The sequence below is a fragment of the Puccinia triticina genome, chromosome 2A (genome assembly GCF_026914185.1).
Source record: "Puccinia triticina chromosome 2A, complete sequence".
Lineage (NCBI taxonomy): Eukaryota > Fungi > Basidiomycota > Pucciniomycetes > Pucciniales > Pucciniaceae > Puccinia > Puccinia triticina.
Window position 1 is genome coordinate 6,447,814 of NC_070559.1, and position 25,441 is coordinate 6,473,254.

Below are 25,441 nucleotides of genomic sequence, written 5' to 3' on the forward strand. Positions count from 1 at the left end.
ATTTGCCGGAGAAAATTTCAAAGGTGATCCCGGACAAAGAATGAAGCCAAGTTATTCACAGTTTGGAAAAAGCAAAACACTGACAGATCTACATGAGATACAAATACAAACCAACGAGCCGAGCTCCTAATTATAAGAATAAGATATGTGTGTGAAAAAAACCAAATTCGTTGAAGAGGGACGGAGAGCAAGCTTGAGTATGAAAAGAGAGGGGGAGAAAGCTTATGAGACGCAGACGGTCCAACACTCCAGGGCGATCACTTCAAAGGTGCCGTCGTCTTGGGTACGGTCGGTCGGATGCTTGTTGGTGATCGAACAAAGGACTTCGTTGTTAAACGCCGGACAACTGCTCGACGCGCCTTTGTCCAAATTCGAATCGATCCATAAACCAAACTTGCCATCCCTTTTCATTAAACATTGAAAAACATGCATTGTTTCAATGTTTGAATCCATTAAGTTGGATTGCCATCTGAAGAACGAGAGACCTACCCTCCACCAATGCTCAGAAGGTCGTGGTCGCTCAGGATCATGTAGTCGTTGGCACCAGTCCAAAGATAGACTTTCACGGTGACGCCGATCCGAAAATCGCCAGGCTCGAACATGACAGCCTTCCACAAGAAGCTGCGCCCCCGTTGCCCGAGAGAAAACGAAAGAAAGAATTTCAGAAAGGTGAAGGGAACGAGGAAGAGAAGAGGGCCGAGAATACGGACCATTCGCCGGTCCCATAGTACTCTTTAGAAGGCTTGAAAGCCTCGTTGACGAATGCCCCAAACCGGTTCCCGTCTTGGTCTTTCAATGCTAAGATGCAGCCGGCGGTCGTCCCGCTCATCGACGAGATCGAACGCACTTTCTCGTACAGCGTGCCTAACGAGGTCCCGTGTTGGTCGATCGAATACATCAATCTCCATGTCGATGGGATCTTCAATCGAGACGGCAAATGCAACCTGATCTTTTTTTTCCCACAACCCCCCCACAGCAAAACAAAATTGGTTATTTTTTGTGTTTTAGTCTGGGACATGATAAAAGGAGGGGAGTTGCTTACTCCTTCAGCCAATTCGTCATCCATGACCAGTTGGGATTGCGAGTCAGCGCCGACGAATTGGATGGGACTAGGCCGGCCTTCGTGGCCTTCAAAGAAAGAGAGTGGAGTGGAATGGCCACTGTTGTGAGCTTTGATGGCGGGAGAGGGGGAGGCGCGAGTTTTGAAAGTTTGGAACTCTCGAGGAGTGTGTTGATCGATCGGAGCCTCTTTCTTGGAAGATGATGGTGCCGACCCCGGCCCGCTCGCGGAGACAAACTCGTCGAAGTCTTCGAGCAAAGCGGCCGCTAACTTGTGTTGGTCAACCGCTTTAGTCATCCGGGGCTCGGCCCTAGCGTTATTGGTGCTGCTCTCTGGATGGCCTGAGAGGGAAAGAGGTTTGGTAGTAGTGCTCTTGGGACTAGGACTCTCGTTCTTTGATGTTCTTGATTTGTTGGCTTGGTTCTGGAAGATTTGGGACGGGATTTTGATCGAGTTTGTGTTCGCATTATTGGATGGTGAGTTTTTGGTGACAGAATGGTCTGCAGGAGGGGAGCTGAGGGCAGCAGCGTCGTTGGGAGAGAGGGCAGTGGTGGGATCGATGAAGCAGGTCATAGGTTCTTGGTCCAACTTGGAGAGAGTGATCAGCGGTTTCTGGTAAGGATTGCTGGTTGAGTTTGGCTGAGTGGAGAGTGGAGGAGGTTGGAGGGATGGAGATTGAGGCCGGAAGGGCTCGTGGGCCAGGTGTTTTGCGAGTGCATCCTGCCTGAACTTTGAGCGAATCTGAGCGTCTATGAGCAATGATTTCTGAGTGTTTGGAGATGCAGCTGTTGATTGGCTGTCAGCTAGGAATCCGAGTGGATCGAGGTCGGTGGACGAGAGGTGATCGGCCTGTGGTTTGATTTTCCCGATGATGGAGGGGTTGCTCTGGTCGCTTGGGGCGGCAGTGGTTGTTGCTGCTGAGGAGAAGAGCGGGTTTGAGTTTGAGCTTGCTGATGGTCTTCTGATGTTAGTCTGGGCCTGGTGGGCGTAGTTGGACTTGAGAGCGCTGCTCGGGTGGTTCTTGGTAGTGATGATTCCGATCTGGGTGTGTTTGTTGATGGAGAGTGGGTCGAATTCTTCGAGTAAGTCCTGCATCGTTCGTCGCTGGTTCCTGCGTGGAGTGCTCGAAAACAGCGGGCGGGGTGGCTGTAGGGTTTGATCGACTCGATTACGTCAGCCAAAACACTCCGCAACTTCGGTAGCCAGAACAACGAGGAACAACCCATCACACCAAATCAAAACACATAGCAACCACAACCCATTCCAATCACAAGAGATACATGACACGTAATTTCAGCAATTGGCGTTGATGGCGTGGTATGTACCAACTCCTTAGCGGGAATTTTGACTCAAAGGTGATAATGTGTCGCAGCTTATACAACTTCAGAACAGCTTTCTCACAAAATTTTGGTGCTCTATGGGGCACCAAAGGGCACCAACAAGAAAACTACCCTGCTTTCGACATAAGTAGGAAGGTGTTTGGCCCCATGGAGCCACCCTATCAAAATTGATGTCAGATGTGGAATGATGGCTCTCAAATTTAAGATGTATTGGAATGTGTCATGAAAATATAAAACCTTCTTTGCAGGGACCATTGATTATCTGCTTGTCTAATCTACATATTTCCCTGAAAAGAGGATTTTTGTGGAACTATGCCACAATGTGATAAGTTTCTATGTTTTGATTTTGAGAAACTCAGAGGCTGCTAACACTGGATTACTTCCTATTGGGTCTGCAGCCCTCCCAGATTTCAATTTACACACACTAATTCTTGGGTTTTGGTAAGAAGGAATATGTTTCTCTAAGACTGTTATTTATTGGTTTCATGTGAAATAGTTCTGATTTTGATAGGTGTTAATTTAGGATTTACGCCTAGAGGTCGTTATTGCCAACAGGAAGTCCTCTGCTAGAAACTTTTTATAACATCTTGTAAGGGAAATCATGTAAATGTTTTGGAAATTTGGAGAAATCATGCAGTGCACTTCATGTTTTCCCCAATCAATTTCCCAACATTTCACATGATTAGGTTTACTTGCCTGCCCAAAGACAAATTACATAGTACTTGGCTGATAAAGGATAATACATCCAGGCACTGTAAGAATCAAAGGGCCTAATGCAAAAGCCCACACATACCAATGTGCATTGTATAAGTGGGACTCAAAGTTGAGGCCAAGCAACTAATAATCATAGAGGGAAAATACAGCGGTAGAACAGAAAAAAAAACATTGTGTTGGACACATGCTAGAAATAGCAAATGGTGTGATAGATTGTATCCAATGCACCAAGTATAAAATAGAAATATATGATAGTAAAAGCTGTAAAACTGCAAGAAAAAGTTTTTAAACTACAAGAAGTTTAATGGAAGAATTTCAAGGAAACTTGGGGTATTACCCAATCATTTTCAAGTTTTACACTTTACCAAGCCTCAATGCACATTGGCTGTGCAGAAAAATCTGTTGTTTGTATGGGAAATGTGTGGAGCTAGAACAGTATTTCCACAGCATTAATAATCTGCATGTCAACTGCTAGAAGTTGGGAAAGTTTTTCTTGCAGTGTAATTAGGTGCCTTGAGGATCAAGAAGTAGAAATAGAGTCTCAGAAAAGGCAAAGCTGACACAATTCCCTCCTGTGCTTGCGGGGTGTGAGAACTCTCCCTTCAGGGAGGGACTTGCACACAATGTTGGGGTTCTTGTGTGACCAGTACCAGCCAAATGGCTGGAAAGACCATAAAACCCCTCAGATTACCCCCAAACTCTTCAAAATTTGAGAAGCCAATGGCACCTTTAGAATCCTGATGACTTCCTACATATTCTGAAATTTTCAAAATTTAAAAACAAAGCCATCAATCAGGTTGAAATCACTTGTCAATTTGGCCAATAGGTCATCGGAATTACAGATTGCTTGCGGGGGCAGAACACCATCACACCCCTTTCACAGCCCTCAACACTACAAGAAAAAGTCAATCAACTGCTAGCAATTGAAATGCGTGTTACTGATGTGGAACTGCTGTTCTAGCTCCACCCAAACACACATAAGCTTTTTTTGCACAGTCACCGTGCATGATGGATGCATATTGACTGTGTATTGAAGCTTTTTCAACAGGTTACAGTAAGCCTGGACAAAGGCTTGTGTAATACCACAAGTTTTCAACTTTTCTTGGAGCTCTTGCATGTGAACTGCTTGCAGTTGCTTGAATTTTTCTTGCACACAAAGCCCCTTTAGAGACTAAAAAATTGGTTTCTTGAAATACACATAGAAGCCTCAATAATGCTACTTTTGACATAGTTTTTTGGAGGAATGATAGGCAAGAACATCCAATTCTTATTCTCTTATAAAATGGGGGTTGAGAAATTGACTCCCACAAATTGAAAAATTGACTCCCAAACGCAATTTACGTCGCGCGGACCGCCTTGGGACTTCCTTCCCAGGTCCTCGCGACTGCATTTTGACCCAGGGGCTTTTTGGGAGTCGGAATAGTAATTCCGCAATCCCAAACGGGAGTCAGGATTTTAATTTTACAAAGAATCCCAGAAAATAGAGAAATATTTATTTCTCCTGATCACTGGAGCACCCAAACGCTCCCAAGATTTTACAGAAATCTAGATACACTGTCTAGAAAATATGTTGAAATTTACAGCAGTAGAAACCATCAGGAAGGCCTTGTACATGGAACAGGGGTGTTAATTTGGCGGATTTCCTACTAAGGCAAACACCCAAAACCTTATCTATGGTGCGCCAAATGGCCCCAGTTTTTTTCTGCCACAAGAATACAATCTTTAAAACATATTCTGAGCTTCACGGCATTAGCACACCTCAGGGACACCTTGTGTAGCCAGGGGCTGACTTGGCGGATTTCCTACTAAGGCAAACCCCCAAAACCTTATGTATGGTGCTCCAAATGGCCCCAATTTTTTTCTGCCAGAAGAATACACTCTCTAGAAAATATGTTGAGCTCCAAGGAGGTATTACACATCAGGAACACCTTTTATCAACCGTGGGTCAGCTATGCTAACCATAGCTGTCAGTGTAGCGTAGCGCTGTGCAAATGTGCTATTTTTAGGGTAGTGTTAGCGCAACTGCGCGCATCTGCGCTAACGCTACGCGCACAGGGTGCAAAGCTATTTTAGGTTTTAGTGTAGCGTTAGCGCAGATACGCGCAATTGCACTAACACCACAAAGGAGCGTGCGCTGCGCAAATGCGCTATACTTTAGCCGCGAGCTGCGCTGCGCTAAAGCGCTTTTTGCGAGGTTAGTGCAATTGCGCGTATCTGCGCTAACGCTACGCTAAAACCTAAAATAGCTTTGCACCCTGTGCACGTAGCGTTAGCGCAGATGCGCGCAATTGCGCTAACGCTACGCTAAAATACAGCGCGTTTGCGCAGCGCGCGCTCCTTTGTGGTGTTAGTGCAATTGCGTGTATCTGCGCTAACGCTACGCTAAAGCCTAAAATAGCTTTGCACCCTGTGCGCTTAGCGTTAGCGCAGATGCGCACAGTTGCGCTAACACTACCCTAAAAATAGCACATTTGCACAGCGCTACGCTACACTGACAGCTATGGTTAGCATAGCTGACCCACGGTTGATAAAAGGTGTTCCTGATGTGTAATACCTCCTTGGAGCTCAACATATTTTGCTAGAGAGTGTATTCTTTTGGCAGAAAAAAATTGGGGCCGTTTGGAGCACCATACATAAGGTTTTGGGTGTTTGCCTTAGTAGGAAATCCGCCAAATCACCCCCCAGCTACACAAGGTGTCCCTGAGTTGTGCTAATGCCGTGAAGCTCAGCATATGTTTTAAAGAGTGTATTCTTCTGGCAGAAAAACATTGGGACCATTTGGAGCACCATAGATAAGGTTTTGGGGGTTTGCCTTAGTAGGAAATCCGCCAAATTAACCCCCCTGTTCCACAAGGCCTTCCTGATGGTTTCTACTGCTGTAAATCTCAACATATTTTCTAGACAGTGTATCTAGATTGCTGTCAAACTTTGGGAGCGTTTGGGTGCTCCAGTGAGGAGATATAAATATTTCTCTATTTTCTGGGATTCTTTGTAAAATTAAAATCCCGACTCCCGTTTGGGATTGTGGAATTACAATTCCGACTGCCAAAACGCCCCTGGGTCAAAATGCGGTTGCGAGGACCCGGGAAGGACATCCCAAGGCGGTCCGCACAACGTAAATTGTGTTTGGGAGTCAATTTTTTAATTTATGGGAGTTGATTTTGTTGAGTTGTCTGTTAGTCTGCTACCATGATGTATCACCAAAGTATGGAGGGCTGTTGGATTGACCCATGAGCAATATTAACCAACCACCCAGCTGGCAGCCACAGGCGTCTGTAGCCTAGTTGGTAAAGGCAAAACTCTAGTATGTGTCTCAGCATAGCTGAGTTTGTGAGTTCGACTCTCACCAGACACTAACTTAACAAAGTCCCTCCTCTGCGGGGCTGAGTGGGGAGCAGAGTGCCGCCGACCGCAGGGAGGGACTTATACCCAAAGTGGGGGTGCTTGCCTGAGACCATCAGGCAAAATCCTGGTTCAACTTTGAGAGCATGTAGCTTGCAAAATGAGTGAGCTACATATAAGGATCCAAGCATCAATGGATGCAAATGCATCCTGTCTGTCTTGCTATTGACTTTGTTTTTGAAGAGAGTCACTCAAACAACAAAGCAAAGGAGAATAAAGAGAAAAGAAAATTTCCCCGCCCAAACCCGCGGGGCCAGGCACCGCACAAGAAGAGAGTGGTCTTGAGGCTTGCCACTTTTTTCAAAAATTAATCAAAAAATCCCTTGATGGTACAGCAATGTCAGAAAAGCTTGCCAAATTTTGTGGCTGAAATGACTTCTGCATTTCAGCCACAGGCCTGTACAGCTTCACTGTACAGGCAGACAAACCCCGTTCGGGCAGCTGGTTTTGCTTGACATGGGTGCCGGGCCGGGCAAGGGGCAAGGGAGGCAGGGGCGGCGAAGGGCCGGATTGAAGTAAAATCACTCCAGGAATCCAATGGTGGGGCCCTCAAGGCCCCAAAGTGGAAAACAAAGAAACTGGGTTTTTTCTTCTGATGGCATTCCTGACGTACAGGAGCCATACAGGCTTTGAGGCTGAAATCAGCGGTCCCAAAGCTGGCCGCAAGCTGTTCTGACATTGCTGTATCTTGACCAGCTGAAGAGCTTAAAAAATTAATCATGTATATATCTCCGTAAGTCCCAACAATGCTGGGGGGGGGGGGCAGCGTTGAAGCTGCAGGCTACAAAATTCAAAGAGTGATTTTCCATCACTTTTTGGTGGGTGGTCTCCCACCCAAACAGTTGCTTTAGCCGTAAGTCCCTCCATGCAGGAGGGGTGGCTTTGCCACCAGCCAAACTTAAGCTCCACCCAAATGAGTTACCCCCCGTACCACTACCCGAACTCTGAACTCTGACCTCCCGCTGTGGTGTTCCATTGGCGTGACAATGCTAAAAGCACATTGCAGAGGTATTGGGACAGCATAGATACAGCTATCATGCATTATAAGAGGAGGAAGTAATATATAATACAAGCAGTGTATGTGTACATGGGATGGATGGAGTTGTTACAGACGGATGGATGATGGATTGTGTTATCACGGATGAAACGGCAGACTAGGATTATGGAGGATGGACGGTGTGATCAGGGATGGAATGGAGGAACATGACTAGGTAGGACAGCAGGGAGGTGGAGGGATGTATCAATAGAAGAGGTGGAAGGTATTGGGAGCACATGTCTCAACCAGGAATGGAAGGGAGGATGGTGTGGTGTATCAAGTAAGGCAGTGTTATAAGGGTATATTATCCTTATAAGGGTGGTATATTACTTTATAAGGGTCTAGGATTCAGTATGATGGGATATGGATGGAAGTATTAATTAGTTGAGGAGGAAGAAGGAAGGAAGGAGCAATGTGGGAGGAGAGGATTTGACCCCCAATATTTTGGATTGAAGAAGGCAACAGCTGGACATGCAGGCATATGGTAGTTTACGGAAGGTTGTTTGGGTCACCTAGTAACACATGATATCATGCAGTGCAGCATATACAGGCAGATAAGGTGTTCAAGGAGTTTCCTGCAGAATCAATTACATCATTGTTTGGCAGGCAGTGCAACACATGCATATATTGCTGTGCAACTGATATCCCCTGCAGAAAATAGCCCTCACAAGGAGTTCCCCTGGAGCTAAATTCCCTCACCCTTCAATATATAAGGAGGCCTCTTTCCCCCCTCATCAGATCTTTTCCCCATCAGCCTAGGAAGGTTTGGTCACAGTGGTTAGTTTAGTTACAGTGGTAGTTTAGTGGTAGTGGTAGTAGTAGTGGTAGTGTTAAGTTTGAGTCAGTAGTAGTAGTAGTAGTAGTCAGGAGCTCTAGTAGTAATTAAATTGCCTTATCAAGAGATTGTCAAGGAAGAGATTATTACCAACTTCATCAACAGCAATTATAACAATTAGTAGTAGTAGTAGTAGTAGCAACCAGGAGCTCTAGTATTGATTAAAGTGCCTCATCAAGAGATTTTTTAAGGAAGAGATCATTACCAACCTTCTCATCAACAACCCATCATCAACAACAATTGTATCTTACATAATTAATCCCACTGGATTATAGTATTCCCCATCATCAGAAGTTGTAACAGATCTGCAAGATTAGTGATTTGAGGTATCTAGGTCTAATAGAGATTACTATACAAAAGTAAGATATATCTTGTAATCAGCCAAATATTTATAAATATTTATTACAAGACTCTTAGTTATTTGCATAGTACCATTAGAGGGGCAGGTCTTTCAAACCACCCGTTGTGGTAGACAGAAAAGTGAAAAATCAAAAGTTTTTTTTTCATACATATATTTACTCACAATACGTCTCAAGATACCATCAAGTGGACCCCAGAAATGGATTCTACGGCCAATTTCACCCCTAGTCACCACTGGAAGCGTCACTGGAGCCCCTCTGGATTGGAACCTACACTTCTTTGGACACTGGACACCCATCACACGTTCAACATCCCTAATCACCAACCTGTCACAAGCCTCAAGTCAAGGATCACAGCATTATGCTTGTACACATCACAGGATACAAACATGCATCTCCCCATCAGACTACAGTCATTACATATTATCAAGTACTCTTCTATTTCCATATTATGATGTCATCACACACCAACTCTGCAGCCCCAGACTTCATTTATGCACCCCCTGCATTCACCTGTCAAATCAGGCAGTCTACTGTCACTTTACTCAGCCTTCATGCGGCCCTACTGCATTCTTCTGACATCGTTTATGTACCCTTGACATATTATGACATCATTTGTATCTACTCCCACCAGCTAAAATCCCTCACCCTGTTGTCTAGATTAGTTGAAACCCTAACCCACAAGCCCTCTGGGGCTCCACTTTTGTCTATATAAGGAGCTCTCTCCTCCCCAGTTGTCAGCTCCTCAGCTCAGTATCCACCAGTTATACAGATATCACCCATTTGCCATTATCATCAGCCTTACAATTTTATAACATACCACATGACCCCCCCTCTTATCTGCAATAACAACTGAGCTCACTCTCATATTCTCAACTCTCATATTTCCTGGTTGCATATCACGCACCTGTCACGAGTTACCCGGTTCCTGGTTTGACTCCCAACTGAGACATATACCCTTCTCAGTCCAGACACTCTTCTCAGCTTCTTATATCACCCTCTTGAGGACCTGCGTTCAACTCCCACAGGAAAAATCAAGTCAACTTTCACCCTTTTCATCATCATAAACTCTCTCAACTCTCACATACCTGTCATCGAACAACTTCATCTGGAACTAGACCAGACCTATCACTTGATTAAAACTTGCCAAGCTTAGCTTGGTGGGTCTTGTTATCTGATAGTATAGAAGGGCAGAGTTTGCACCTCCATCACCCCCTTCTCCATTCAGCAAAGGGGTTTCACAACCACTTTTGAGTCTTACACCGTAAGTTGTAATAGCCTTTCAACCTATTAGCAATTTATTTCCCCCTCAGAGGATATTTTCACCAAATAAACATTCAGTGTCCCACAAGAGTCCCTGCACCGCATCGGGAGGGACTTTGACAAGTTAGCACCAGACACATCTTCATTTTACAGTCTCTACAGATTTCTCAACCCCCTATAAAATCCTCACTTGTAGGAGCTACAGGATGTTGAAGTCAATTTTCAACAAAATACATATCACATAAAAACTGTTCTTCTCAGGCCCCAACCTTGACTTTACATGTAAGCCTCTCCTTCAGAGATGCTTTGCGCCTCCTTGCAGGGGCTTAGTTGAGCTCGAGGATAGAAGGAGATAGAATGAGAGCAAATGAGTGCCTCAATTTTGAAACTCCATCTTCAGCTATTCCAATTATGGCAGACTCAGCATCCTAAAGTGCCTCCTAACTCTAGTATACTCCCAGTCTCCCTGAATTGGCATCTAATTCCAACAGACCTCTAGATTCCCTTCTCTCACAGTGATATCATTTTCTTTCACTTTCCAAGTCTCCTAGAGTTTCAGCTCAAGATCTCATCATTCCTGGGGATTATCTATGTATACACCTTCTAGTCAGCCCCAAGAACACACGGGGGGAGAGGGGGGGGGGTTATATATTGTGACAAATATCTGCATGTCAAGGGTATAGTTTCTTTATTTGAAAAAAAGCAACTGATCCAAGCTTTTTCAGAAGCGCAAAAAATATGCACGTGTAGAAAATTAGAAGAGTTGGATTGATAAAAATTGTGTATAATTCAAAAATCCTTTTGAATGGAGTTTTCACCCGAGCCCGGATCAAGCTTTTCGAAGGTTGAGCCGGCCAGGTCGATGTTCCCCACTGTCACTGGCGATAAATTTTCGGCCGTCTGAGCTCTCCGTGACTCCGGGCATCTTGGGACCCACCAGAGCCCAGAAATATACCTCTCCCTTCTCGAAAGGGACCATGATCTCCTCCACTTGTTCGGGACGGAGTTGTCTTTCCCAAACGACTTGCTTAGTAACGGAATGCTCTAGGGTATAGAGTACTGCATGAGTCTTGGATCGGTTCCAAATCTTGAAACTTCTCGGCCTGTTGGGACCTAGCCAATGCACGCTCTTGATCAAATGAACCTGTATGTTTTTCGCCTCGTCCATTATCCCCACCCCATCCTTGTTAGTTGGGATCGAGCAAGACCGACGATAATCCATTTTCCTTTTCACATGACCAGAATGGCTTTCCTCCCAGGCTGGCGCAGGGCGGGCCTGATTGGAATCTTGAATCCAGCGAACCGGATTCGGAGATGGGACCACGGGCACGATAGCCACGTTGTGAGAGGTACTAGCCGATCGATCGCCACCCTGGGCCGGATGATCGTCGGTGTTCAAAGAAACAGGGGCTTCGGAAGCTTTAAAATAAGCCACTGCTTCAGGAAGTTCTCCCATCTAATCGAAATCGAACAAGTCATCCGGGTTGTCCATGGGTGCACACTTGTTATCCGAAACGAGAAACGCCAAACAAGTTGAAAGCAGTAAGAAGTTGTGGTCTCTCATCTTTTCGTCTCTTTTTTCGTGGTAGTCTTGGGATCAACCTGTGTGACGGAAAAGTCTTGATATAAATGTGTACATGAATTAGTTGGTGACTGGAATGTGATTTGAGGAAAGATAGCTCACACACTTGGTGAGGTGGATGACGAGAGTCGGGCTCCGAGTTGGGCAGAATGCAAAGTGATTATGCTGGGTTTTCTGAATTGTGCAAGCTAAGTACGAAGCTATTATAGCTACTTTAAAAGCGCACCACGCGTTTGCGTTTACCCTTGAAATTCGAATGCAGCAGGGACACCCTGGCTTATAACCTTTAATCTACTTACTCTACCAAGTCAGGATGATATACTGTTCTCGCCGGGCGCGTCGATAGCAAAAATGGCGGGTGATTGCTGCCACCGACAATCAGCTGGCTCATTATATAGAAGAGATGTACTGTTTTTCTTTCTTATCTTGCTAGAGAATTTGTTGCACTAGCAATTAGCAATTACTAAAACCCCACCTCAAAAAAAATAGCTTGACACTCCTGCTAGTTTGTTTGTCGCACTAGCGGTTAGTAAACCCCCCCTCCAAAAGAATAGCTTGACACTCCTCCTAGTTTATTTGTCGCACTAGCAATTAGTCAAAACCTCCCTTTAAAAGACAAAATTGACTTATGTATTTGTCGCACTATGTAGCAATTATGCAGCAGAAACTTAAAAATAGTTCGTGACTCGAGTTAAAAGTTTCAGTAAATTTAGAAAAAAAGACTTGTAAACTAATACACTTACAAAAGCTCCAGAAAAGGACATGCCGCCAATTCTGCATACCACTGGCCAGCCAAGTTTGAGGGATAGAAACTAGTGAAGATACTTAAGTTCAAGTACAAAGGGGGATCAGGCCTGCCGGACCCAGATACTGAATAATCTGTGTCAGAGAAAATGCAAACCATAAATTAGGTTTTGGTCCTGTTTCAACATGAGTACAGCTACATAGGCTGAGACCGGTGCAAGTATTACCAAGGCCCTCCAAACAAATACGCGGCCCAAGTGCCAAGGCCCACATGTGTTTTGAGCTCTGCCTCATGGCAAAACTTATCACATAGGGACGTTGCCTGGAGAGGTTTTTTAGTTTTTTTTTTTTGCCCTGACTGGCGTTGCGCAACAAACATGAGAAAAATGCTTCGCGGTCCGCGGATTCTTGAGTCAAGACCCACTGTGCGCGTTTTGCAAAAACTCCACGCAGAGGGTTTGTTTTGTATCCAGAGGGCTCCCACATGGCCCCTGTTCAGGGCCCAGGCTTTCAGCGCCCCAAGTGCCCCTCTGTTGAGGTTGAAAAAAGCGGATTTAATTAATATTTATGATAATATAGCACAAAGAAAACCCGCGGTCGGTGTCCAGCAGATTACTGTGACCGGGCGTCCCGGCCAAAAGCACTATGATGACCAGGAAGGATCCCTCCCGGTTGATTGGTATAAGACACTGCAAAATGACAGTGAATGGGAAACTGGGCAAAACAGTCCCGTCGCTGATAAGCTATCGGCACTCGCGGATTCCGGTCTCCAATCTCGGTGAGGAAAGAGATTGGAGCCGGGGCGCGGGATCTGCTAGACTAAGTACATGCTTCTAGACCTAACCGGATGACTAGGCTTGACTATCACTAACTAGGTTATGGTTCTAACTACATGATTATGTTCTTGTAGTTTATGTAATCTTGAATCTTCTTGTTTCTTCCGGTTGTACTCCAACACCCCCCCCCCCAAGATTACAAAAACTACCCACCAATGCCAAGCTGTTTCAACGCGCCAATCATTTTTAAGGGCCCGAGCCTCTTGGTCAAGACGTCCGCGAGTTGGTTGTGGGTGCTGGTCCAAGTGATGTTGATGTTATTTTCCCTGATGAGATCATTGACGAAATAAAAAGCACGCCGAAGATATTTGGTCTTCTTTTTCGACGTGTTGTCCGTCGCGATGAGGATTGCAGCTTCATTGTCGCAATGCATCGACAATTTTGGTTGAGACCCCAATTCCTCAAAAATATTGAGAAGGTGGGCCAATTGCTGTGCCCCTTCCGAAAGCGCTAAGTATTCCGCCGCACATGTTGACATTGCCACTACCGTTTGCCGCTTTGACCCCCACGCGATGCTGTTTCCGTCATGTGTCAACAAGTAACCCGTGGTCGACCGTTCATGCTCGCCCCCCCAATTCGCATCCGTCCACAGATCCAGGCCCCCCGATCCAGCCGTGTATACCAACGCCTTTTCCGTCGTCCGTCCCAAATATCCAATCAACCAATCCAACGCTGTCCAATGAGTCGCCGAAGGTGCCGCACAGAACCTTGCCAAGAGGTTCACCGCATACGCCAGATCAGGACGAGTCTCACACGCCAAATACATCAGAGAGCCGATTGTAGATCTAAATTCTGTCTGGTCCATGGGCTCACCAGACGATGACTCTAGTTCCACTTCTGGCAATGGGCAGTGATGCGCGTGAGTCTTGCGATGGTAGGCGGCCACGATTTGTCTTGCCATGAGCGATTGATTGAGCCGGAGGTGAGGTCCGTCCCAATGAAAATCAATTCCAACAAGCCGTTGTACTTCATCTGACCACTTTATTTCGAGTTGAGATTCCATACCGCGGCGTAAGTCGCTGAGCAGTGATTTGTCCAAAGCCAGGGCAAAACCATCATCTACGTGTAGCCAAATGATGATGAAGTTGCCTTGGCGCTTGAAAAGGTATAAGGAAGGTTCAATTTCGCTAGCGTCGAATCCGAGAGAGCGAACGGTTTGGTGAAAAAACTTCCACCAGCAGCGAGCCGCTTGCTTGGTGCCGTAAAGTGCCTTCTTCAAACGCATGACTTTACCCTTAAGGGACGGGTCGTTTTCAACCGGCGGTTGTATGTATACCTCCTCCTCAATAGGAGAGTATAGATACGCTGAGCTGACATCAAAGGTGGCAGTTGGGAACCCATGGGAAATGCTGAGTGATATGAGGAGACAAAGAGTGTTCAGGGAGGCAGTCGGCGCGTATGTTTCATTGTAGTCCAGGCCCATCTGCTGGTTGAAACCCTTAGCTACATAGCGTGCACGATACTTGTCTACTGTTCCATCTGGTTTTCGCTTGATCGAGAAAACCCACCTCGCGCCGAGGGCTTTGCTTCCCTTAGGTGCTATGGTCGGAATCCAAACTTCTAGTTGTCCGAACTTAAGCATTTCATATTCTGCTGCTGCACGCCAGAGGTGTGCGTCCGGTCCAGAAAGCGCTTGCTTGATGGATTTTGGAAGGTTGTGCTCTTCATCCGTCGACAAAAGACCCATCTGGCGTCGTTCTTCTTCAGCAATTTCCTTGGTCTTCTCTTCGCCGAGCCGGAGCATAATCTGTTTGAGAATCAGATCAACTTGGGTTTCTGTCTCTGGCGTCGGAGGAGGAACGAGGTCTGGAGCTGGTTTACTGGCGGGCTTCTTCACTGGGAGGATTTGAAAATCAGGAAATTTTACCGCCGACAAGTGTACAATCCTGCGTTCATCAGGAACCCAGAACAACCAGCCAGAGCCGGACGTAGGATAGCCGAGCAACTGACCCTCGCGAGCTCTTTCATCCAGCTTCTTCCGTCGTTCTTTGGGAATGTGAATGAGAGCACGCGCACCGAACGGGTAGAGCGTCTCAGGGATGGTCTTGACTTTGTAGAGCAGTTCAAGGGGTGACTTCTGGCCGGTGCGAATGTTGGGTAGACGGTTATGGAGATGTGCCGCCGTGGAGTATGCGAAGCTCCACCAGATGCTTGACAGCCCACTTGCGTGGAGCATTGTCCGTGCCATATCACCGAGGGTACGATTGACCCGCTCCGCCTCGCCGTTCTGAGATGGGGAGTACGGCGTAACAGGGGCAAGGGTCGTACCAATGGCCTCGAGTTGTGGCTTGAGGCTTTTGGTGTATTCCAGCGCATTGTCGCATCGAAGGTACGACGGAGCTTTCCCAAGGGCCGTTTTCAGGTGTTTGATCCAGGCCATGATCTTTACCGGAACCTCACTTCTGTTGGCCATCGGCGCGCAGAATGTGTAGGTACTAGCGTGATCACGGAGTGTCACCAGATAGCGACATCCATTGATGTCAAGATTCAAGGGGCCGATGACGTCCGAGACACAGAAATCAAGGGGGGCATCTCTAGGGATCTGCGTTTCCATCCCAAGAGACTTCTTGTCCATGCTTTTCAATCGGGCACATTGCTCACAGAAGAAGCTTTTCCAGGCGATCTTCTTCTCCGGATAATTGACGTGGAGAAAATTTTTGACCACCTGATCGGAGACGTGGCCCAGTCGAACGTGCCAAATGTAAGGGTCAAACGATGGACTCTCAGTTACTTTCTTGGATTGCAATATGTTGCTGGTCTTGATCGACCAGCAGTAGTTATGAAAGATGGTGTCATAACTAGTATTACAAGGGTCAAATAAAGTGGCCTGAGTGCCATCGTAAACTAGCCTCCAACCGTCCGCAAGAAGTTGACCGGTCGAAAGAATGATCCCATCGACACCCGGACAGTGATAAACGTCCTTAATTATCAGCGGACCCTTCGGTGTCGGGATCCTCACACTGCCAATTTCGGACACTGTGACATTCATATCCGAGACAGCCAGATAAAACGTGCGGGGACTTGTCAGTTTCTTGTTGATTCTGAACAGGGAGGAGTCGCCGCTTACGTGTGCAGACGCGCCGGAGTCGATCAGAACACCGTCGCTGACGTCCGGGATATTTACTTGCCGGAGGCGGTTTCCCGAGCCCTCTGGCCGCGGTGGGGGACGATATTTCGAGTCCTTCGCGTTGAAGTTGGCGTCCGGGGGGCTGATCTTCCCAGTGGCCACATCCCTCCAAAAATGAGTACAGTCGGGATACCAGTGGCCATTATCCGTGCAGTACAGGCAATGGACACCATGCTTCCGGAGAAGGGAGTCAGACTGGACTCGGCCTTGTCGATTGACAGCTGGGGCGGAGTCTTCGCGGGCTGTTGACCGTTGCAACGTTGAGGAGCCACATACCTCGCCGGAGCTTGCATGGCATGGATGCGATCCAAGTCCATCGCCATTGGGTCAATCACAGGCGGTGCCAATGAAGGATGGGGACCAGTTGATTTGTTTCGCAGTTTGTTGGCGGCGAACTGGAGTATTGTCGACACGTCATCGAAAGCAGGGGCCTCTTTTTCGTTCAACTGCTGACTGACTGTGAATTCGAAAGCCATCGGGTCTACTCCAACTGGCGGCTTGAAATATGCTTGGAGTAATATACCAAGCGCCTCGTCCCATGTGATCTTGAGTTGGGCTAGTTCTGATTTGAGTCGAGCCCACACGGAAAGGGTTGAGGCGGTGGCTGGCGCAGGGTCATTGAGGAGCGAAACAACTTCGCCCAAGAGCTCTATCTTTTGCCGCCGATCGGACCGGGAGCATTTTGATTTCAGGAGTTCAAACACCTCCTTTGGATTTGACAGCTTTGACGAGTCAACTATGTTGCCAAGAGTGTCGACGATCGTATTTCGGATAAGGCTCGTGAATGTGGAGGCCTCGTCGACCGTGAGTCCGTTGAAGTTCTCCGGCTTGTCGGTGAAGGTTTCTTGCCGAACCAGGACATGGCAAATGGTCCTGTCCAGCGCTGCTTCCCAGACTGGGAAGTTGGTACCTTCATAGACCAGGATTGGTTTCCTGGGATTGAGTTGATTATGGACCTTGAGGGGATCCTTGACGAAATTCTCCATAATCATCTCTTGACGCGTACGAGAGCGGTGGGGAGCGATGGGCTGGAAGGCCTGGGCCTGATGTTGGTTGATCTTCAGGTTCGCTATTTCTTGACGCAGGTCGTCAAAAATTTTTCTGGCCTCGGCAGGGGTGAGGTCCTGATCCATGGCTGGTTCCATTGCTAGGTTCAATGAGGAGGATGAGGAAGGTGTAGAGGGAACGGTAAAGTAGGTGGATGTGGATGGTTGGGGTTGGTTCAGTATCTCTGATTTTCGATCTTCAATTTCTTCTTCTTGTTTTTTATTCTTTTGATCTTGTTCAATCTTCTTAAATCTATCTTTTCTCTTCTCTATCCAGTTCATCAAACGACCGATTCGGGACCCGGGGTATCGACGCGGTGCACTGAGAGCCGGCTTTTAACCTATAAGACACTGCAAAATGACAGTGAATGGGAAACTGGGCGAAAAAGTCCCGTCGCTGATAAGCTATCGGCACTCGCGGATTCCGGTCTCCAATCTCGGTATTGTAATTGCATAGAACAAACAGAAAAGCATACTAACCTGGGCGAAACAGTCCCGTCGCTGATAAGCTATCGGCACTCGCGGATTCCGGTCTCCAATCTCGGTGAGGAAAGAGATTGGAGCCGGGGCGCGGGATCTGCTAGACTAAGTACATGCTTCTAGACCTAACCGGATGACTAGGCTCGACTATCACTAACTAGGTTATGGTTCTAACTACATGATTATGTTCTTGTAGTTTATGTAATCTTGAATCTTCTTGTTTCTTCCGGTTGTACTCCAACAATTGGGAACAAAAAGGAACAAAACCTTCCGATCGGGGTGGCCTCGAGCCGATATCAGTTCGAAAGTTGCGCCCGCCGTGCCCAGAAGTTGCCAGCTTGAATATCAGCTCGGATTTCACAGAAAGACGGAACACTCGCGTGAAATCGATTGGGCCGGGACATGCCAACGCGCAGCCGATGGCATGGCGACGGCTGAGGGAAGCTTGGGCGGCGAGTCCTCGATTGCCAGACTACTAAAAAAACATGTGTATTTATCAGAGGCTCTGACACTTCCTTCCCGGCCCTCGCTGCTCCTGACCATCTCCAACACAATCCAGCCCCAGCCAACTGCCACCTGAACATGTCATCCCAAACCAACCAAGGAGCCTCTCAGGCCCACTATACGATCATCAGAGGCACTCACAGACGCGACCCGAACTTCATTAACTGCCTCAACTCGGATGGAGACCCATCCAAATGGAGAGAAACTGGTCCGACCATCGACAGCACCGGTGCCACGTGCTACTGGAAAGCGGACGACTCGGAGTGTCAAGCCTTGACCGAGAGGTGGAAGAAAACCTGTGGCAAGACGGCTGCAAAACTGCTGGGTCTGACCGAAGGTCTGATTCATTGCTCTCGGCCCACACAACCAGTTTCTTCTTGCGTTCATTTCACCGTCTGCAATCCACTCTTGCTGACTGGACTTGTATGCTCATCTATCAACAGATGCAACCGATGAAGATTGGAGAATACATGACTTTCCGAAGGGCTATAAGCTGTACAGACACCTCAAAGGCCAACGAGAGGATGTCTATCTATTCGGTATACTCTCTCTCCGAACTAACACACACGACACAGCTTTTGATATCCTAATCAATTATCCCTTTCTCAACATCAGGTTCTGAGCACGTCACCAAGTTCAGGACGGCCAACGAATTCAGTCCCCACTTCCACTGGCTCTGCACCTACACGCCCACAGCCGCCAACAGGATCTATTGTAAATGCAAGTACTGCACGGGCGCCAAGACTCAAGGATCAATAAACACATCCTTGGGACTGACTGACAATCCGAAGCGATTCAGTTCACCTCTCTTCGACTCAAGATCTGCGAGTCTTAACAAACGTAAGGCTGAAGAGGAGATGGCCAAGGAGAATTATCGAAAGCGAACAAATACTGACTCAGCGCCAGGAACGAGGGCCCCACGCAACACTGGCAGGCCTCAGTCACGTAGATCAATGCCCGCAAATGCGTTGAATTCAGTCCCAGGCGGGGGCGGAACTGGCCGAAGGCAGCAACCCTTCTCGGGGCCGTATGTCAATAAAGATCGGGATCGGGACCTCTCAGAGATCAAATGTACTTTTAGGATGGCTGAGTTGGTGTGGTGCAAGTTGGATCGACCGATCGATGGCGCCAAAGAAGGTAAACCGGATCTGAAGATCGACTACTGGCCTGCGATCTGCGAAGAAAGAGTGTTGATCACACACTCCGAAGTGTCCAGGGAACCTAAGCCCCCAGCAACAGAATGGATTCCTCCAGCCAACGGTTCTACTTCGCCCCCTCCCCCCTCCCCTCCCTCCCTCAAAGTTCAACAAAAATATCAGTGGAAGGTCCGACTACTGGCGACCTGCGATGTCTATTGCAAAGACGAATCGCAACTTTTACCTTATCTCAATTACCCCCCTCCGCTTAGCATCTACAAGTTACCGATCCAGCCACAAACCTTAAAGCACATTCACGATGGTCATGAAACTGACCGACCTTCGATCGCCTCTCTCACTACTCTCTCCGAAGCGGTGACCCCATTTGCACTAAGTCTCCAGATCACTGCGCATATCAAGAAAAGTTATACTCTGATGGATAGATATGACATCGCATACCTAAAGAGGCTCGAAGCACGCGGGCAGAATATCCCGATAGAGGACATCCAGGTTCTTTATGAAGACTCAACCCTACCATGGTATCAATTCATATGGTGGGGCGCGGAAAAGATTTGGTCGGGCGAATTGGTTAGGATGATCGTCTCGGCACCAGACCTACCCACAGGACTCAGATCGATCGCACAAGACGCTTCATCCCGCTGTTTCTTCCTCAAGATCACAGGGATCTATCGGAGCAACGATGAAAAGGGCATGGTCAAAGGACCGATCTTCGAGTTGGCCCCGGTCGCCGCCCGAGCTCAGGATGCAGCCATCAACGATCCTGACTTCTTCGAATCCGACAAGTTGCCTGGGATCCAGCAAGTCAACCGATACATGCCTAAACCACCCAGTGGCTACTACTTCAGAAGACTCACCCCCGTCGGGAAGGAGCATCATCTTGTCCTAGGGCACATCGCTGGAAGGTACTATCCTTCCCAACCCATGTCTGCTTTGAACCCTACGAACGGGGTCAATGACGATCCGCCTATTCCAATGAGCATCGAAGGAAGGTCTTTGATTCTGTCTGGGATGGCTGAGGGAAGATGGCTCCACATGCAGTTAGGTCCTTTCTTTATGCCAGCGCCACACGTGAATTCGCCCCCAACTGACTGTCACACTCGATCACTTATTCCGATCATGCTGATCCATAGCTGCGAAACATGGGCAGTAGATCGCAAGGAATGCTTCAAGGAAGCCGAAGCATCGGCCGAAAAAGAGGTGAGGACAGGTCCACAATGTATGAAGCAGGCGAAAAACAACACGTCGACTGATCCATGTGACTGCCCAACGAAACCCCACCCGGGTGAATAAAAGCTCATAGAGTTTTGTGCGAAGCCGCAACCCGATGAACAAACTAAGGTGACGACGATAGTTACGGTTGAGCCGAGCAACAAGGCTCAAGTGGTCGAACGTGCGCCTAATGGTACGGATCAACCGACTGCGAGTACTGGCATTGAACCCATCGTCACAACAGTTATCGAACCCACCGCCGGTACTGCAGTCGATCCTATCCTCCGGACCGGGGTCGAGCCCAGTCTTGTAGATAAATCGGCAGTCAGTACTGTGTCCAACCCAGTCTTGAGTACTACTACCGTCGAACCCACCATCAGTGCTGTCGTTGAATTCGCCTCCAGCGCTGTCGTACAATCCACCGTCAGCAATGCCGTCGATCCTGTCCTCAGCAACATGGTTGACCCCGCCATCAGTGCCCTGACATCCAGTGTGGTTGCACCCATCATCAATAATGGGTCCCATGCTCAGTCATAGGGGCCACAAATACTCCCACTAAATGTGCCAGCCCCGGCAAATCACATTGACGCTGGTGTACATTGCTGTGAGCCTCCCACCAACACCCAACAATTAGGCCGGTTTTTTCTCATCCCTGGTCTGCGGCTTAGAAATGCAATTCACCACATAAATGAAAGTTTAACTAATGGCCCAACCAATACAATACATTTAGTAGTATTCATTGATATCTGATTGGTTTTTTGCCTGATACATTGTCTCAGAAGCGTATTAAATGGCCACTACAAGTTTTTAAAATGGAGCCAATAGGGGTGTTCACAATTGAATTTTACTAAACTTTGGAGCCAAATTGAGGGCAAGCCTTTATGCATGCCAACAAAAACCCATGTGCATGCCACATAAGTGGGGTGATAAGAATGATAAGCCATGACTCTTGGTGTGACAGGGGCGCCACATCATCAAATGTGGTGTCTTGCCCTTTGCAAGCCATCTTTAACAAGTTTTGGGGCGCCACACCCCAAGACATCACCAAATGATGATGTGTGGTACCCATGACGCCATGATAATGGTGTGTACGGTTCCTATACACCAAGATCACTGTTGCGGCAATTTATATAGGGCTAGTGGTGTAGAATGCCCGCTCAACGCAGCACGTGTGGGAATGCAGTGGGGCAGCTGAGCAAATGCTCAGTCCACATATCCCAACAATGGCGATAAGCATGCGTGCTTATGCCTCTGATATGTAGACTTAGTGGAACCTTGAATGTACTGCTGAGAAAAGCATGCGGAAAGTTGGCAAACAGGGATGGGGGAACCGGTGTGGTAATTTATATATGCAAGCGTGGTAGAATGTCCACTCGGGGATAACGCGGGCAGGAATGCACAGAGCGGTTCAGGCAGAGTGCATTCTGGTGACATAAGCACTGAGGATGATGTCAGGAAAAGCACGCTAGGAAAGCTTACGGAAAGTCACACGTGGACCGGAATGCATGGATTGCGGATCACGGATTTTGGATTGGGTATTCTGATTGGAGCGGAAAAAGACAGGGCTGGACTGCGGCGGACTACACACGTGGACTGGTAGCAGCGGCGCGTCAGCGGGTGAGCCACGACAGCCAAAGAGGGTTCCACCAGCGGGTGGAACCGGGGTGGAGGCAGTGGTGAGAGACTGACTGGCGGGGGCTAGACAGAGGACGGTGGGAGGTCAAGCATTGGAGATGAGCAGAGTCTGGGAGAGTGACGTGCGGAAGAGTGGGCGGAGCTGGAGGACTAGTGCCGGAAAGTGTCAGACGTGCGGGATTGGGTGGGAACGGCCATGTGCGTGGAGGGAAGGATGGGAAAAGGGGGCTCATGGATTTTCTCTTCTCTTATCCTAATTATACTATCATTGAGGGGATTACTCATTATTGTACTTACACTTACGGCCGTACTAGAGTTATTAGGAGATATATTTGTGACTTTACCTTTACTTTCAAAGTTCACTTGCGGATTCTGTGCTTACGGAGTGCGGAGCTTTATTCACTTGCGGATTATTACGCTATAGATCAGGCTCAGAGAGGAGTGCTGAAGGCTAGCGGATAGTAGCAGTGCGGAGCCAAGTTACCAACAATCACACAGCCGGACACTAATATTCTTGAAGGAGGCGGTCAGCGGACATTTCCACCAACTAACCAGCTTTTATTCTCACACCGGGCTTTGAGCCACACTCTGGATGAGCAGACTTAGCGGAACGGTGGGAGTAGGACTTTGGCAGGACTCACAGACGGACTGAATAGTGCAGACCAGCACTAGGTGAACTGGGGCAGCAGAAGCAGACGGCATCAAAGCAGATGATGTTGGGGCGGACACGCCAGGCAGAGACTGGGGTTGGAGGCTAGTCAGAGGTTGTGGGAGAACAGTTGTTGGAGATGTGCTAGGCTGGGAAGTGATGCATGCGGAGTTAGATGAGTGCAGGAGAGGAAGGACATGGACAACTTCAGCAAGGAGCGGAGTTATGCAAGTGGAGGAATAGGAACCTTTTGGGGGGCTTTTCTCTCTCTCTTCATCATCTATCTATCATACTACTCATCTTACGGTATTATTGTAGTTAGAGAATTACTGGTGGAGCTTTTGCTTATTGCTACAACACAGAGAGTTTTTACCACCCAAAATCATCTCTTATTTACTTGCGGAGTTTTGCTACACATGAACGGAATGGCTAAGGCTTACGTGGACTAGGCAGATCATATCAGGCCCATTGCGGAGTTCTGAAGAGGTCTGTATGTTGCGGAAACCCAGTGCTGATAACCATTCAAACCCGGAGTTATCTTAGAAAGGATGTGGAACACCTATTCTTATCAGGTGTCATGTTTTTATCTCAACACTGTTCAATCCCATTATTTCTGGCGTGCATGGAAAGCCATGCTGAACAAAGATTTTTGAGCTTCTTGTTGTTGATTCATGGCAATAGACCAGGAATAAGGAAAAGAAAACATTATAAAAAAGGGTAAGAAAAGAAAAAATAGAAAGAAAAAAATACAACTATCAAAAATAGCACCGGTTGTAGAGCTTAAGCCCCCCCCCAGAGTCTTAGTCAGCCAGCCTTTAGCAGCCACAGAGGTGAGATCTTGCAGATAGTGCCTGGTGGGAATGTGATTGCAATTTTGATGTTATGGAGGACAAGCTGGCTGTTGTCAACTCATTAGCCTTTGGATGCCAAGGAAATCTTGCTGGTCAATTTGAATGTAGGGATGATCAATCCAAAAGAATCTAGCTCTTCTCAATCATTGCCTTTATCCAAAAGCCGATTTGCATAGCAGCCATCATAAGGAAATTCCAGACTCGCTGCAGCTGCATTACATGTATCATCCACATTGTTTAGGTTTGCTGGGGAATCATTGTTGCTAGGTGAGGAGCTACTGCGCTCCTTGATGTGTTTCTTAGTGGCCTCAGCAGCCATGTTTACAGAATAGTAGTACATGTCCCAGAGTGTCTTGGCCGCTTGCTCAGAGTGTTCCATGAGCTTGTCAAAGATTGCCTGGTTTGTTTTGATAACTTCTTTGTTCTGGTATTGGTCAATGATCCTCAGCCAAGCCAAGTCCTGGGAGTCGGACCAGCCTATTCCCGCCATCACATCTCCATTGGGCCAAACTTTGGAGGCAAGTGGCAAGATGAATTGCTTGCACCAATGCAGGAAATCACACAAGAATTCCAAATTTGTGCACACCTTTGGGCTCTAGAGATGGCAATCGGTACCCGGGTACCCGCCGCGTGTCCGGGTACAGTGCCCCCCACCTCTTCTTGACTACCCCTACAGGGGTGTTCCAAATTTTTTTTTTGGGGGGGGGGGGGGGGGGGGGGGGGGGGGGGGGGGAAATGCAAAACAAAAATTAGGGGCGGGGGCTTTTCTCCGATGATTTCCGATGTTTCTAGGGGAAAATGATGCTGTACAACAGCTGTCAGAACTTTTAGGCCCCGTTTGGAGCCAATATAAATATAGGTGATATAATCACTTGTAAATTCAATAAAAAATACAAAACTCAACATAAAGAATCCAATCTTTTTTGTAGGAAACCTACAGTACTGGTCTCATCAACTATGAAGTCAGATTTAACTGATTCAGCCATCTTCAGCACCCTAATACCATTATATTGCTTTGTTTTGGTCAAAAGCGATATAATGGTACTACAGTACTGAATATGGCTGAATCAGTTGAATCTGACTTCATAATTGAAGAGACCAGTATTGTAGGTTGCCTAGAAAAAATATTTGGAGGCTTTATGTTGAATTTTGTAGTTTTCATTGAATTAACCAATGATTATATCACCTATATTTATATTGGCTCCAAACAAAGCCTTAGCCTGAGAAATAAGTGTTATACATACATTGTAATACATATTTGAATATATTAAATAAGTGTACATATTACATATGGTTGTTGTGAGGTCTCCTGGCATCCTGGCTTCGGCAAATCAAGAGACTATCAAAAAAATAACTCACCATGCAGGCGCCTGCTAGCAAAGCTTCTAAGGCCCTGTTTGGAGCCGATATAATCCGGGCAATATATGAGTTTTTTTGCGTGACATCCTATGTGACATCTGATCAGGTCCGCCAAAACTTGATCAGATGTCACAAAATTCCAGATTATATCGTGCAATTATATCGGCTCCCAACGGGGCCTAAAGCACAAAGAGCCCGTTGCGAATGTGAATCAATGCTGATGAAAAAGGTTGGCTGCACAATCAAACAGCAA

General features: G+C 47.2%; 3 protein-coding genes across 3 annotated transcripts; 1 reads left to right on the forward strand and 2 right to left on the reverse strand.

Annotated features, from left to right (window-relative positions):
* Nucleotides 1-222: 222 nt before the first annotated feature.
* On the reverse strand, nucleotides 223-2,155 carry PtA15_2A687 (uncharacterized protein; the record flags this gene model as incomplete). The annotated part of the gene is made up of 4 exons (XM_053166732.1): nucleotides 223-403; nucleotides 490-621; nucleotides 711-949; nucleotides 1,043-2,155. 4 exons carry the CDS (start codon nucleotides 2,153-2,155, stop codon nucleotides 223-225), a joined length of 1,665 nt encoding a protein of 554 aa, XP_053017925.1.
* An 8,683-nt stretch (nucleotides 2,156-10,838) lies between these two features.
* Nucleotides 10,839-11,465, reverse strand: PtA15_2A688 (uncharacterized protein; the record flags this gene model as incomplete). Its single annotated transcript, XM_053166733.1, has 1 exon — nucleotides 10,839-11,465. The coding sequence occupies one exon, from the start codon at nucleotides 11,463-11,465 to the stop codon at nucleotides 10,839-10,841; it is 627 nt and encodes a 208-aa protein (XP_053017926.1).
* Nucleotides 11,466-18,406: 6,941 nt separating this feature from the next.
* On the forward strand, nucleotides 18,407-21,231 carry PtA15_2A689 (uncharacterized protein; the record flags this gene model as incomplete). Its single annotated transcript, XM_053166734.1, has 5 exons — nucleotides 18,407-18,665; nucleotides 18,772-18,867; nucleotides 18,944-20,522; nucleotides 20,616-20,682; nucleotides 20,779-21,231. The coding sequence occupies 5 exons, from the start codon at nucleotides 18,407-18,409 to the stop codon at nucleotides 21,229-21,231; spliced, it is 2,454 nt and encodes an 817-aa protein (XP_053017927.1).
* Nucleotides 21,232-25,441: the final 4,210 nt, after the last annotated feature.